Source organism: Bos javanicus, chromosome 2, assembly GCF_032452875.1.
Source record: "Bos javanicus breed banteng chromosome 2, ARS-OSU_banteng_1.0, whole genome shotgun sequence".
NCBI lineage: Eukaryota > Metazoa > Chordata > Mammalia > Artiodactyla > Bovidae > Bos > Bos javanicus.
The window spans coordinates 23460924-23474195 of NC_083869.1; the positions used below are offsets into that span (position 1 = coordinate 23460924).

A 13272-nucleotide genomic window follows, 5' to 3' on the forward strand; every position below is an offset into this window, starting at 1 on the left:
TTTCTCAAGTATCTTTGGTAAGTAATCTCCAGTTCTCCTTTACATATGTAGGATTATTCAGTTATTCAGGTCAGTGCTGTAGCATTGCTGTCTAGTGACTATGCAGAGAGCAAAACATCATGCTTTGCCTGGGCAGTGCCTGGAGTAATGCTTGCCTCTTTGGTAGCAACCAGTACAGATCCAGGTGTTTCAGACTTGATCTGAAGCGTACTGAGGGTTTGCCACACCCCCACACTTACAGGTGCCTAACTCAAGGTAGAGTTTCTTAATTTGTTCCTACTATGATTTTTCCTCTTAAAGTATCCCTGGTGGTTTTTCATTGTTGTTGGTGTTTTTGCTGTTGATTGTTGTTGCTATTAACGTCAGCCTCTTGCAACTGATTTAACTTGATGGGGAAAAAAGTCCTCTTAATCCTTGTTCTGTTCTTCACTTACATTCATCTTGCAACATGGCAAGCAATTTTGGATGAATAAGCATTAGGAAAAAAAATAACATCCACTCTTATTATTTCTTTAATAATAAGAATAATTTCTTTCAACCAAGAAGCAGACCACAGATGTTCGTATTTTGGTTTTGACTAGGAGCATTGAGGTGACAGGAATTTTTTCATGAGATCTTTTGAGGTGGTCAATTTTGTACAGTGTTGGAATGACCTCTTTGTGATTAGCTACTGCACTAACTAGGAATGAGGTCATTGAGTCATTTTACTACCAGGTTGGATTCTCCAATGAATAGCCCAGGAAAGCAAGGGAAAAAGCATGAAACAAGCAATTATTGGCATAACACCTTTTAAACTAGAGTCTTAAATAATTCCCCAGAATGAACCTTTTGTTTAATAATTAAATCCATACTCCATGTTCCATCAGAGTGACCTAGTTTAGATTGCATTGAGCTACTTATCCAAAAATCCTAATCAAAGAAAGTATTTTATTGCTTATTTAGAAGCAGCATGCTATGAAGATAACATACTTTGTATTAGCCCTCTTAAAAAAATTAAACATGAACAAAGGACAAAGGGGAAAATAACTGAAAACAGATGTGGTTGATATAAGCTTCATGAGAAAGGATCACAGTGGAACTTAAATCCTTGGAGAAGTTGGTCATCCACAGTGGAAAAGAGGACCTCAGTGCCTAATGTCACTATTTCCCATCACTTTTGCTTGTAAATGCAGGTGTTAAACAATAAGAGTTATACCACTGATTTGTTGGATTGATGGTTAGGTCACAACTTTCCACACAGGTGAAGTTGTTTCCTATAACTTAGATTTTGTGGTGGTGGTGGTTTAGTTTCTAAGTTGTGTCCAACTCTTGCAACCCTATGGACTGTAACCTGCCAGGCTCCTCTATCCATGGGATTCTTTAATGCTGCCCAAACCAACCCCAGGCCCCAAGGACCGTATTAGAGCAGGGCAGTTACTCCAGGAATATATGCATGTACTCGATGACTGGTTTCTATTAAAAGAGAACCACCCCCAACACTGGCAATTCCCCAGAATCAGATTTCTACAGAGCACTGAGAATTCTATGCAGGGCAAAGAACAGTTGATATTCAGAGCTAGTGAATGTTGAACAGAAACTCAGAATGTACTGAAAATAACATTTATTCATTTGACATATAGTACATTTGTTGCCACCAGGCTTTTTTGATTTGTAAAAATATGTAGGATTTCCCAAGCCAGATTCCACAATGCCTGTCCTAAACTGTGGTCAGCTTCCTCCCACCCATACCATTCACCTCTTTACCCCGAGCTGCTTATAGCTTTCTTGCTACAAGGATGGTATTTACTGTCTTGCTCTAACAAGGACGATAGTAATTTTAAATTTCTCTGACTTTTAGCTTGTGATGTTATCATCCTGTTCTGTGTCTGTTTTCTTTTAGATTTTAGAGTTCTGACATCCCAAGAGGACTTTACAGACCTTTGTTTTCCCCTCTTGGCTCCTCCTTTGGCAAAATATAGAAAATAATATTTGATTGCAGTCCCTGGGAGCTTTAGGAAAGAAACAACCACAAATCTCCTAAGCAGTTTAGATTTCTGGTTTCTGATGAGTCTCATGGAATGATATGTGGCATTATGATCAAGTCCAATAACCTTTTTTATTGCCTAAAAATGGCAAGCCAAGTCAATTCAGCTCTGACTAAGATAAAAACCCAAATGACTTACTAAAATAAATACTAACCGGCTGTGTGGAGATTGGGTAAGGCAAGTGAGGCACTTGCCTTGGATACAAAATTTAAGGAAGCATTAAAAAAGCCCCACCTGAGTAATCAAAATAAATGATATTTTAATGCAATATTTTTTAAAGAGAAAATTAATGCAAAGAATACATGATGAACAAAATATTAATATAAGATTTTTAAATAAAGACAGGACCAGTAACAGAGTCTTGCCAAGCCATATTGGAGCCTTAGACAAAAGGAAAAACCAGTAATACTGATCCTGTCTTTCTCCAGAATCTCGATTTTTTTTGTTTATCATTAATTTTTTGCATTAATTTTCATTTATTTAAATATTTCACTAGAATATTATTTAAGTATTGCACTAGAATATTATTAATCTTGATTATTGAGCTTTTCAATTCCCCCTTAAATTTTGCACCCAAGATGAGTGCCCTATTTAAGCTAAGTTTCTGCATTTAAGTTCACCCTAGTCCAGGCCCTGCTAATCACAAAAGCAGTGGCTAGGGTAATACAGTGGTATATTCCCTTCTCTAAAGATGGTAATTCAGGGGAATAAAATATATATAGTTATGTTTTAAGTCCAGTTACTTACAATGGACAACCAACATCCACAATTTTGGCCTTGTTTTGGCTATAGGCTCTCTTAGAAGGTGTTTTCTAACCCCCTGGAAGGGAAACATTGTCTTTTGTTAATTCTATCTGAAGGCAGCACATTATCAAAATCCATTACATTGAAAACAAAATACTAAGAAAAGCTTGACTAGTTCAATTCATCAAAAGTTTCTCCTTCCGAGGAAGTTTCCTCTGGGTCTTTCCCTGCTGGTCTTGGCAGGGGAGGGCCTGTGGGGTTTCTTGCGGTACTCCACCTTTGTCCATCCCCCTTCACTGACTTTGCTCTCCTCCTCATTGGCTCGTGAGTCCATGTCAGTGCACAAAGGCATCCCTGGGATGGTCCTGGGTTGATGGGAGGCATCCGGGCTTCTCTTGAAGTCAGGTGACTGGTGAGCATTGAGTGCTGACCGAGAAACCCTGTAGAATTTTCCAGAATATCTTTCTCTTGAAGGAGTGGAGTGCTGACTTTTCCCACTGTGTCTTCCTCTTGGAGAAGAATTCAGTGAGTGACTAGCTCGATCATATTTGTTCCTGCTTCTACCAGAGTATTGCCCCCTCTCTAAAGAGCTGTCAGTATTAACACTGGAAAAGCCACTATCCCTGGAGTTAAGATGCAGAGAAGAGAAGTTTTTGGTCAGTCCGTACTGAGTAGGAGAGGAGCTTCTGGACTGGTTTATAGGTGTAATCTGTTGATACTTAATGGGCACCTGGGTCCGCCTCACCGCAGCTGCATAGGAGTCCTGGTCATTGAAATAGGGGAAGAATTGGGACGCCAGGATGGGGTTGCTCTGGGAGCGCTGTAGGGAAGTGTTGGATGCAATCTGCCGCATCCTCAGAGTATCCAGCCACTGGCAATCAGCGCCTGTGGAAGAAATGGAAATGGGCATCTTTGAAGCCACAGTAAAGCTGCATGCCTAATTCATAAGACTGTCTCACAAAATTTCAAACCTCTTAGGGAAGCTCTAAGCGTTACCATTCATAATTCTAGGCTAGGTATCAGAACATTTCCTTTATTATAAATATTTATTAAAAAAAAACAGGGGCATTTATACTTACCAAATGTATGCTATATGCTGGCACTCTTCCAAAGGCTTTTCTTACAGTATATCATTTAATTTCCCTGACATCTTCTTAGAAACCATGCTCAGTCACTCAATCATGTCTGACTCTTTGTGACCCCATGGACTGTGGCCTGCCAAACTCCTCAGTCCATGGGATTCTCCAGGCAAGAATACTGGAAGAAGGTTGCCATTTCCTCCTCCAAGGGATCTTCCCCATCCAGGGATCAAACTTGCGTCTCCTGTGGCTCCTGCATTGGCAGGGAGATTCTTTACCACTGAGCCAGGTCAATACTAATAATATCATTCTATAATGGAGGAGACTGATGCTTGAGAGGTGAAGTGACCAGACCCATGGTCACTCAGCTAATACTGCATCTAAATTCTATCTTCTTCTCAACTTAGCCATGTTGTCACTTCTAGAAATTACTGTTTAAGTGTCTTTGGATGGCAGGGGCATGTTTAGTCAACAAAAGGCTTTTTGCTAACCAGAACTTTTAAATACTCAAGAACACTAAATGCAGATAAAAGAGATTGGGTTCTAATGGTTGAGACAGCTAGAGATTGGAAGAAAGACAATTTATATCTCCAGAGGAGAGATTCCTGAGGTTCAGGAATAAGAAGTTTTCTGCCTGAAAAATGAAGCTTTGTGGCAAACAGGAAGAAGTTACAGTAAAAGAAAATGCTTAATTAACAGCCACTTAGTAAACTATATACTTTATGAATAAGCAAGTTCTTCCCACCTTGGATCTTCTCTGTCTTCCCTAGGGCCTGCATTGCCCACATCCCAAGTTCCCTGGCATCCTCCCTGAGCCCTGCTTGTGCCAGCGAGGCTCCTGGAGAGGAACAGAGAGTGCCCACTCCCTCTGCCAGCATCAATGCCTCGTGCCTCTCAGGTGAGGGGTGCATCCAGACATAGGCATCCTCCTGTGTTCAGGCTCACAGGCTTCAGCCAACCATCACATGCTTCTTTCCCTTCACTTGGACCTCCCCGAAATCTTAGCTTCCAACAGAATGCCAATTTTGTTCAGTGTCCAACCCCCTACACAGAGCCATGTGCACTGGGAAAGCCGATCACATCCAGCCCTAAGGCAGACTTCGATTAGTCCAAGCCATACATATGATACCATGGTTAAGAATGAACAAGGTGCTCAGCTCTGGCCAAAACGACCTGAAAGGCAGTCTGCAAAGGGGTCTCTAAGCAAGTCTTTCTCCCTCCCAAGCATGAGAATAGGGAAGGGATTGACCTCTTATTTCCTGTGGGCGTTACCATATCTTTATACGATGACTGTGAATGTGAGAGGAGTTAGGCCGAGGACCAAGGCAACCTGTTAAGGATGGCAGAGTAGAAACCAGGCAAGGCTCATTTCTCATCCTTAACATGGTTGAGCGCCTTATCTTACTGTACCTGGAGCCGGGCCTTCCTCTGGACTTTTTGTGATGGAAGATGGTAAATTTTAGTATAGTTAAAACCCATGGTTTAAGAACTTTAGAATGAGAAAGAAAAATAACCCAATCAACCATGCTGACAGAGCAAGGCAGGTCTAGCATGCTGTCAAATAATTTGTTGCTGGGTTTAGAATACTGCCCAGGATCCTGGGGCCCCTGGCCAGTGGGCATTTAGAGCACCTGGTGTGCCTGGGAAGCCGGTCCGCACGGCGGAGGACACAGAAGTTGGGCTCTCATAACTCGGCGACAGTAGCCATCAGGGCGCTTTGTTGCCATGCCACCGAAGAACCTTCTGTTATGACTTCTCAGGGATATTTTCTTTTCTTTTTTTTTTAAAGAGTTTATTTCTATTACAATGTAGCAAGTGAGGGATTTAAACTGCTGTGTTGGTTAGATCATGGAAGGACACACACTTGAACCCTGATTAATTATTGTTGTTTAATTGCTAAGTCGAGTCTGACTCTTTTGCGACCCCATGGTCCATAGCCCACCAGGCTCCTCTGTTCATGGGATTTCCTAGACAAGAACACTGGAGTGGGTTGCCATCTCCTTCTCCATCAAAGGTATTTTCTTATTGGGAAAAAGAGGCGTTGGTCAGAAAACATGTGTTTTTGGTTTGTTGGGAAGGTATGTTTCTCATGGCAAAAGGTGATTTGCACAGGGGTTTATGTATCCATCTCCAGAGTGTTTGTTAGCCTGAGTCTGGGTTGTGTTAGAGTTTCTGGGTCTGCAAAGGTGAAGGTCAGAACTTTTCCCCTGAGGCTAGCAAATAACGACCAGTTCATCAACAAGGCAGCCTGTCTTACTCTGTCATGTCTAAATGGCTTCTTTATAGTATCTGTAATTATTATCACCACTACCCGCATATGCATTTCATGTTTCTCTTTCTCTCTCCTCCTTTCCTTTCTTCCTCCCTTACTTTTATCAACCCCCGGCCCCCGGCCCTCTCTCTTGCTTGCCCTGTCATTCTTTTGCTTTGATGGATCTGTGGTGTTAAGGACTCAAGAGGTTGCCCCAGTGACAGCAGTGACTTCCTAGGAATGTGTGCTGGACATGGAAGACAATTCTTATCTTTATCTACAGTCTTGGAAACTAAATATATATGTATGTAAATATACATACATATTTTTCAATAGGACATAATCATTAATTTTTATCTTCTCTGATAGTTACTTGAATATGGAACTGTATTATAATATGTTCTTATTTCCAAGCCCATAATTTCTACTTTCCATATAATCTGTGTATAAAGCCAATAAGGACTTCCCTGATGGCTCAGACGGTAAAGCGTCTGTCTACAATGTGGGAGACCTGGGTTTGATCCCTGGGTCGGGAAGATCCCCTGGAGAAGGAAATGGCAATCCACTCCAGTACTATTGCCTGGAAAATCCCATGGACAGAGGAGCCTGGTAGGCTACAGTCCATGGGGTCGCAAAGAGTCGGACACGACTGAGCCCATATTCTAAAAATAGGAGGAAGTATGATATTAGAGGGCTTCCCCAGTGGCTCAGCGGTAAAAAATCTGCCTGTAATGCAGGACCTGCAGGAGACACAGGTTCAACCCCTGGGTCAAGGAGATCCCCTGGAGGAAGGCATGGCAACCCACTCCGGTACTCTTGCCTGGAGAATCGCATGGACAGAGCAGCCTGGCGGGCTGTATATAGTCCATAAGGTCACAAAGAATCAGACACAACTGAATGGACTTAGCACGCATGCATGCATGATATTAGAAATCTCTGTGGGAGGAACTTCCCTGGTGGTCCAGTGGCTAAGACTCTGCTCCCAGTGCAGGGTGCTCAGGTTTGATCCCTGGTCGGGAAGCTAGATCTCACACGCTGCAACTAGGAGTTCAAATGCCTGAACTGAAAGATCCCGCATGCCGCAACTAAGATCCAACACAGCTAAATAAGTAAATAAGGATTCCCTAACCCAGTGGTTAGGATTCTACTCTTCCACTGTAGGGGACCTAGGTTCGATCCCTGGTTGGGGAACTAAGATCCTGCAAGCTGTACACACAGCAAAAAAAAAAAAAAGAAATCTATATAAACTTACAGACTGGTCCTTATTCCTGATGTGAGACTTTTGACATTTCCACTTTGGAACCTGTCTAGAGCACAACTAACTTACTTGAGTCAGACCTGCTCCCAGGGGTGCCCTCTGAGTTGGGGAATAACGTTTGAATGGCAAGCTGGACGGCCTTCACTTCATCCTGAGGTTTCATTCTACTCCACTGAATCGAATGGATGTGTTTAGTGCTTTTTGGAGTTCTAACATCGCTCTGTGGAATAAAAAAAAAATAGGGAGAGAAACCCACAACCGGATATATGCATGCTTATAAAACAGGGAAGAAAATCAAGTTATCATTATCTGTTCAAGGTAACTCTTTAGAACACTGTCATAAGGCATGAGGTAAAATATTTGCACTGTTTGCCTCAATATGGTAATATGGTTAAAATTAAAAAATTTAACCCCTTTATTCCTTAGTGGACTACAGTAGTTTAAAAAGGTGGTTGTCTTCTCTAAGAATTTGTTGGTAAATCTCAACTTACCTCTTTGTTTAATGAGTAATGAAATACAATGTCTTATGTTTATAGTAGTTGAAAACAGATATTTTGCTGAATAAATAAAATCTGACCACTATTTTGCTCAGGACTGCCTGCGGTCATCGGGGTAACTGGGTAAGTAGGTTGTGGGTAGGTTGGTGGTAGGTTGGTGGGCCCAGTTACCCCTTCATCACCAGGTGCCATACATCAGACAAGACTGAAGAACCTCTCAGGATTTGATAAGGTTATGAAAATACATATTTTTTAAAAAGCCCTGAAGTGACTGTTACCAACACAATTATCACATCATCCCGCAGTCTGAGGAGGAGAAGAGGAGGAGGCAGGGGAGAGAGAAAGAGAAGAGAAGAATTTGGTGAGGCGTGTCTCCAGAGCTAAGGCAGGCAGAGATAAAAACTGGCTGTTATTACTGTCCACTTACTAAAAAGAGAGCTTTTCCTTGGTACTGGGGAGTGGTCAACAGGCTCTAGATTCCCAGGTTCCCAGTTCCTCAAGACCAGTCGACTTCTTTTATTTAGGTCTGTGCCCTGCGAGCCACACTTTGACAATTAAGGCTATTTCTCAGTGCCTCCTTCCTACAGGCATGTACCCTGGCTGGGGAGGATAAATCATTGCCTGTCATCCTAACTGGCTTCCAATATTGGGTCATCCTGAATAAGTGGACTGGCCAGGCTTTGGACTTCTCATGTTAAAAATGCTAATCCATGGCAGCTCAGAAGACATCACTATGCAACAGCATATGAAGTCCATTCGAGGCTGACTTCCCTCATCTTACTGTTGGGAAGGGAATGGCTAGAATAGCCAAGGAAGGCTGGAAACTATTCACACTCGGAGGAACTTGGTGACCCCACGGATACTCATTGACCACCCCAGACCTTGGGACCACCCTTCATCTCTCTGAGCCAGTTTTTTCCCTAGCTGCCACATGACGATAGTGCTCCTTACCTTTGAGTATTTGCACAAGGTTACTGAAATAACACAAGTGTGAGTTCCTCTTACAGTGTCTGCTGCTGCTGCTGCTACTAAGTCGCTTCAGTCGTGTCCGACTCTGTGTGACCCCATAGACGGCAGCCCACCAGGCTCCCTGATCCTTGGGATTCTCCAGGCAAGAGTACTGGAGTGGGGTGCCATTGCCTTCTCTGCTTACAGTGTCTAGGTCATGGTAAATCCTTGCTAAATGTTTCTTAGATGAATAAGGGAGTGAATGAATGAAAGGCATGTCCTACTGAGGGTAGATGCATACTAACTACATACTACATATATACTAGTGAGGGTAGCTACATACTAACTACATTCATACTAACCATATCTCCACATGTGCCAAGACTCTGCTATAACTATTTCCCTCCATCCCATTCCCAGGTAGAGAAAACTACCTTGTGAAGCAGATTGTTCCACCACCATGAAGATCTTGCTCTTTTCAAAAACATAATTAGATCATTTAAAGCAGCAGAATACTTAAAACACCCACCATGGCGTTTACAGTGAGTCCAAACTCCTCACCTCGGCCCCAGGAGGCTCTATGCTTGGCCCCGCCCACCTCTCTAGCCTTGTCATGTCCTCTGTCCTTCAAACTTTGTTCTTGCCCTTCCTCTGCTGTTCCCTGCTGCCTCACACTGAGAAGAAGGGTTTTTCCTGACCACTGAATCTAATGCCCCAAGTCTCACTATTTTCTGGTTCTCACTTATCACTCTGACATTACTAATTTATTTATTTATTATCTATAGCCCTCCACTGGAATATATATAAATCTTGAGAGAGTATAGATTTAGATTTAGTCCACCCTGGTCACAGAATGATAGCATCACCTATTCAACGGACAAGAATTTGAGCAAACTCTGTGAGACAGTAGAGGACAGAGGAGCCTGGTGTGCTGCAGTCCATGGGGTCACAAAGAGTCAGACATGACTTAGCGACTAAACAAACAAATCACAGAATGGTACCTGTTGGTAGGCACTTGCTAAATATATGAATTTTAGTTTTAATAGCACCTATTTCTAAAATATTTGTTTTTCTAAAGCAAATATTTCTAAAATATTTGTTTGTACATTTTTCAATTTTTTTCATATATTAAATATATGGAATCTGGTTTTGATGGTAGTAATAGAGGTTGTACCCTGTCCTTGTGAAGAATCACTCACTGATCTACCCTCACCGTTAAACTCGAAGCACCAAGAAGGCAGAGCTTTGTTTAGGTCACTGTTCCATATCCCTAGTGTGTCGCACATGCATACATTTGTATTGAGAAGGTGCTCAATCATTATCTGATGAATGAATTATACTTCAATCTCTAGGTAAGCACCCTGTTCTCCTTCCTTTCGTTACTTTGTTAGAATAATTATATTGATCTTCCTATATTCATGGTGGTTAAATAGCTTCTCTTCCAATAAACGCTAAACACCCTGAGGCAGCAAATAAAAACCCCTTTGGAGAAACTGCTGATGAAGCCAACGGCCTTGCCCCCTCTCCCCTACCCCTTACCCAGGCTTACCTCATATGTGACAGTGCATTCTACAGTCTGATTTTCCACGATGCCTACAATCCACTTCTCCATTACAAATGGGGGCTGAAAAATAGAAGTTAGAAAGGTGTAGTGCTACAGTATGGGCTTCCCTGATGGCGCAGCAGTAAAGCAGCAGCCTGCAATGCAGGACACACAGGTTCAATCCCTGGGTCAGGAAGATCCCCTGGAGAAGGAAACAGCTACTCACTCCAGTCTTCTTGCCTAGGAAATCCCATGGACAGAGGAGCCTGGCGGGCTACAGTCCGTGGGGTCACAGAGGTCAGACATGACTTAGAGACTAAACAGCAACAACAACTGCCTTAATACAGCCTGCCCTGCTACAGCGTAGGTTTCTTGGAGGCCAGTCATGCTGTACACAATTGGCAAATAGGGTGTGATGTCAGGCTATCATGAACGCCATGATGTCAGATTATTAGAAAAGCCCTCTTTGTTCCCATGTGATTACTCACAACATGCTAATGTCTGATCTTTGGGGGTTTGGTTTTCATAAGACATCCTTTTATATGTTTGTAAACAGCTAATTTTGTCTCCCACAATCTTCTCTTTTCTCATGCATTGCTCAGTTGTATCATTAGATCATTAACTCATGCTAATATCTGGGAGACTTCTCAGAAAGCTCTTTCACAATTAAGAAAAATCCTTAACAATCTAAGAAGACCCTAAAGTGCTTTTTCTTTTTTTTTTTTAAATTTTATTTTATTTTTAAACTTTACATAATTGTATTAGTTTTGCCAAATATCAAAATGAATCCGCCACAGGTATACATGTGTTCCCTTTTTCTGAGTGCAGGCAGTGTCTGGTTTAGAGGTTTCATAACCACTCTGCTATCTGGTTATATCAGGATACCCAGCAACGTTGTGGGCACAAATGAAACTGGGGGTGGGTGGGTCATTTCCTGACTACATTAAGATAAATGAGTAATGAAGAAGCCTATGCTTTGGGTCCTATTTTAAGTGAGATGAAAGTGGTCTTTATTAGAGGTGAATCTCCACTCTCTTCCCACCCCCCAGCTCGTCATTCCAGATTTAAGGTTGCAAATGACTGGCTGACCATGAAATGGGTACAAAGCAAATTTGGTAGAGATTTAACTGAGCTTTTTTTTTTTTTTAAACATGAGAAAACAAAGAGAAGTTTACTAACATTTATACCTCATGTATACACGGGAGATACCCAGGGAAAATGAGTAATTCAAAGAATTTAGGATTAAATGCCATGTTTATAGAGGAAAGGGAAGAGGGAGACATAGGCCTCTTGGAGGAGAGAAATTGACTTTTAGGAAAGACTATGGGCCCTTAGAGGAACAGATGGGAGGCAGGAGAGTTAGTGACAAAGCTTGTCTAGGTGTGGAGCCAACTTCTAGTCTCTTCTGGGACAAGAATCAATCTTGGTATTTTTTCTTTCCTTAATTAGGATTTTTTATTGTTTCTGTTGATGTTGAAAAGTCCTACAGATTTTGAATGGTCCAGCCCAGTCCTATTTTCTCCCAGAAGCCTTGTAAATGTTGGTGCATGATTTTGCAGAAGATACAGTTCCTCTGGAATGCATATATAGCCTTAGAGCAGAAACACCTATGTTTAGTTTTGTAACTCCACCCTGTTATTTTTGCTCTGAGTGACTTCCTTCCGTTAGCAGGCAGTGACTTGCTTCTCAGTGACACTGAAGCCACAAACAACCGGTAGCAACCAGAGACAGCACAGGTGGGGAGGAAAGAGAAAGTGTAGGTGTGTCCAGGCTCCCAGACACCAAAACACAGTCTGTCCCAACAGAATAAGGGAAAGGTGAAAGCAGATCATAACCTTTACAGATAAATAACATAACTTCCAGTACACAGGGGCAATCCAACAAAGAATATCAAGTCAATCTACTTGATGCATATGCTTGTAAATTAAAAGTGAAAGTGTTAGTTGCTCAGTCACGTTTGACTCCTTTGCCACTCCACGGACTATAGCCCGCCAGGCTCCTCTGTCCATGGAATTCTCCAGGCAAGAATACTGGAGTGGGTTGCCATTTCCTTCTCCAGGGGATCTTCCCAACCCGGGGATTGAACCTTGGTTTCCTTCATTGCAGGTGGATTTTTCACACGTGAGTGGTTAGCAATCTCGTGCCTGGGAAGGGAACACATTTGCAAGTCTAATGCTGGGGATTTGAAGGCTTTTTTCACTTCCCCCACTTGTGTCTGCACCCTGTCTTGTTGCTGCCAGCCTCATTTTCTTCCCTGAAACCGAATAAGCAGTCGATCGTGTAGTAGATAGAGTTCATGCCTTTTATGACGTTTAGGGTAACTGTCCTGTTAACATTGTGGTTATTTAACTGAGTGGTTGACCTTCTACAATTGAAGTCTTATATGTATATTTTCAGTATGATTATTTTGAAGAGAAGCTAAGCATTTCTCTAAGTCTGTCTTCAGCGTTTTAATGGGTGTGCTTCTACTATTGAACCCAGAGTAGTAAGATCCTGTCTGGTCACTACAGGAATTCACAGGGGTGAATTCAAGGAAACCATGAAGACTGCAATATGTGCCTTTTGGATACTCTCATCCAAGTCCTTCCAGAAATTCAAGAAATCTTTCTCCTGACAAGTTTTTTAAAGTTTAAAATGACCCAAAATTCAAGGTAAATATTTTCATCATTAGCATTTTCTTTTCTTTAATAAATGACAGAATATGCCTAAAGAAATGCAGAAGAAAGTTAAAAAAAAATTAAACGACACTTTTCTGTAGTACTTTTTAGTTCACACAGCATAAGTGGAATTTTAACAAAAAACTATTATGATCTCAATCTGCTAAATAAAATGTGCCTTTCAACAGCCAGCTTGAAGCTGAGCTGGTATGAACATCATGAGCACAAAAGCATACCACTGGGGTATTTTAATGTCTTTGTTTGATATCTG

The 13272-nt window shown here is 41.9% G+C and overlaps 1 protein-coding gene across 3 annotated transcripts in view; it reads right to left on the minus strand.

Moving 5' to 3' along the window:
• Positions 1 to 1583: 1583 nt before the first annotated feature.
• Positions 1584 to 13272, minus strand: part of MAP3K20 (mitogen-activated protein kinase kinase kinase 20) — a 165914-nt gene continuing 154225 nt past the window's right edge. For all 3 annotated transcript variants that reach the window (XM_061435194.1, XM_061435186.1, XM_061435189.1), the window contains exons 18-20: positions 10351 to 10425; positions 7426 to 7576; positions 1584 to 3653 (exon numbers count right to left, since the gene is read on the minus strand). In XM_061435194.1, the coding sequence (XP_061291178.1) occupies positions 2953 to 3653; positions 7426 to 7576; positions 10351 to 10425 (927 nt within the window). In that variant the 3' untranslated portion in view covers positions 1584 to 2952. The remainder of the gene's footprint in view (positions 3654 to 7425; positions 7577 to 10350; positions 10426 to 13272) is intronic.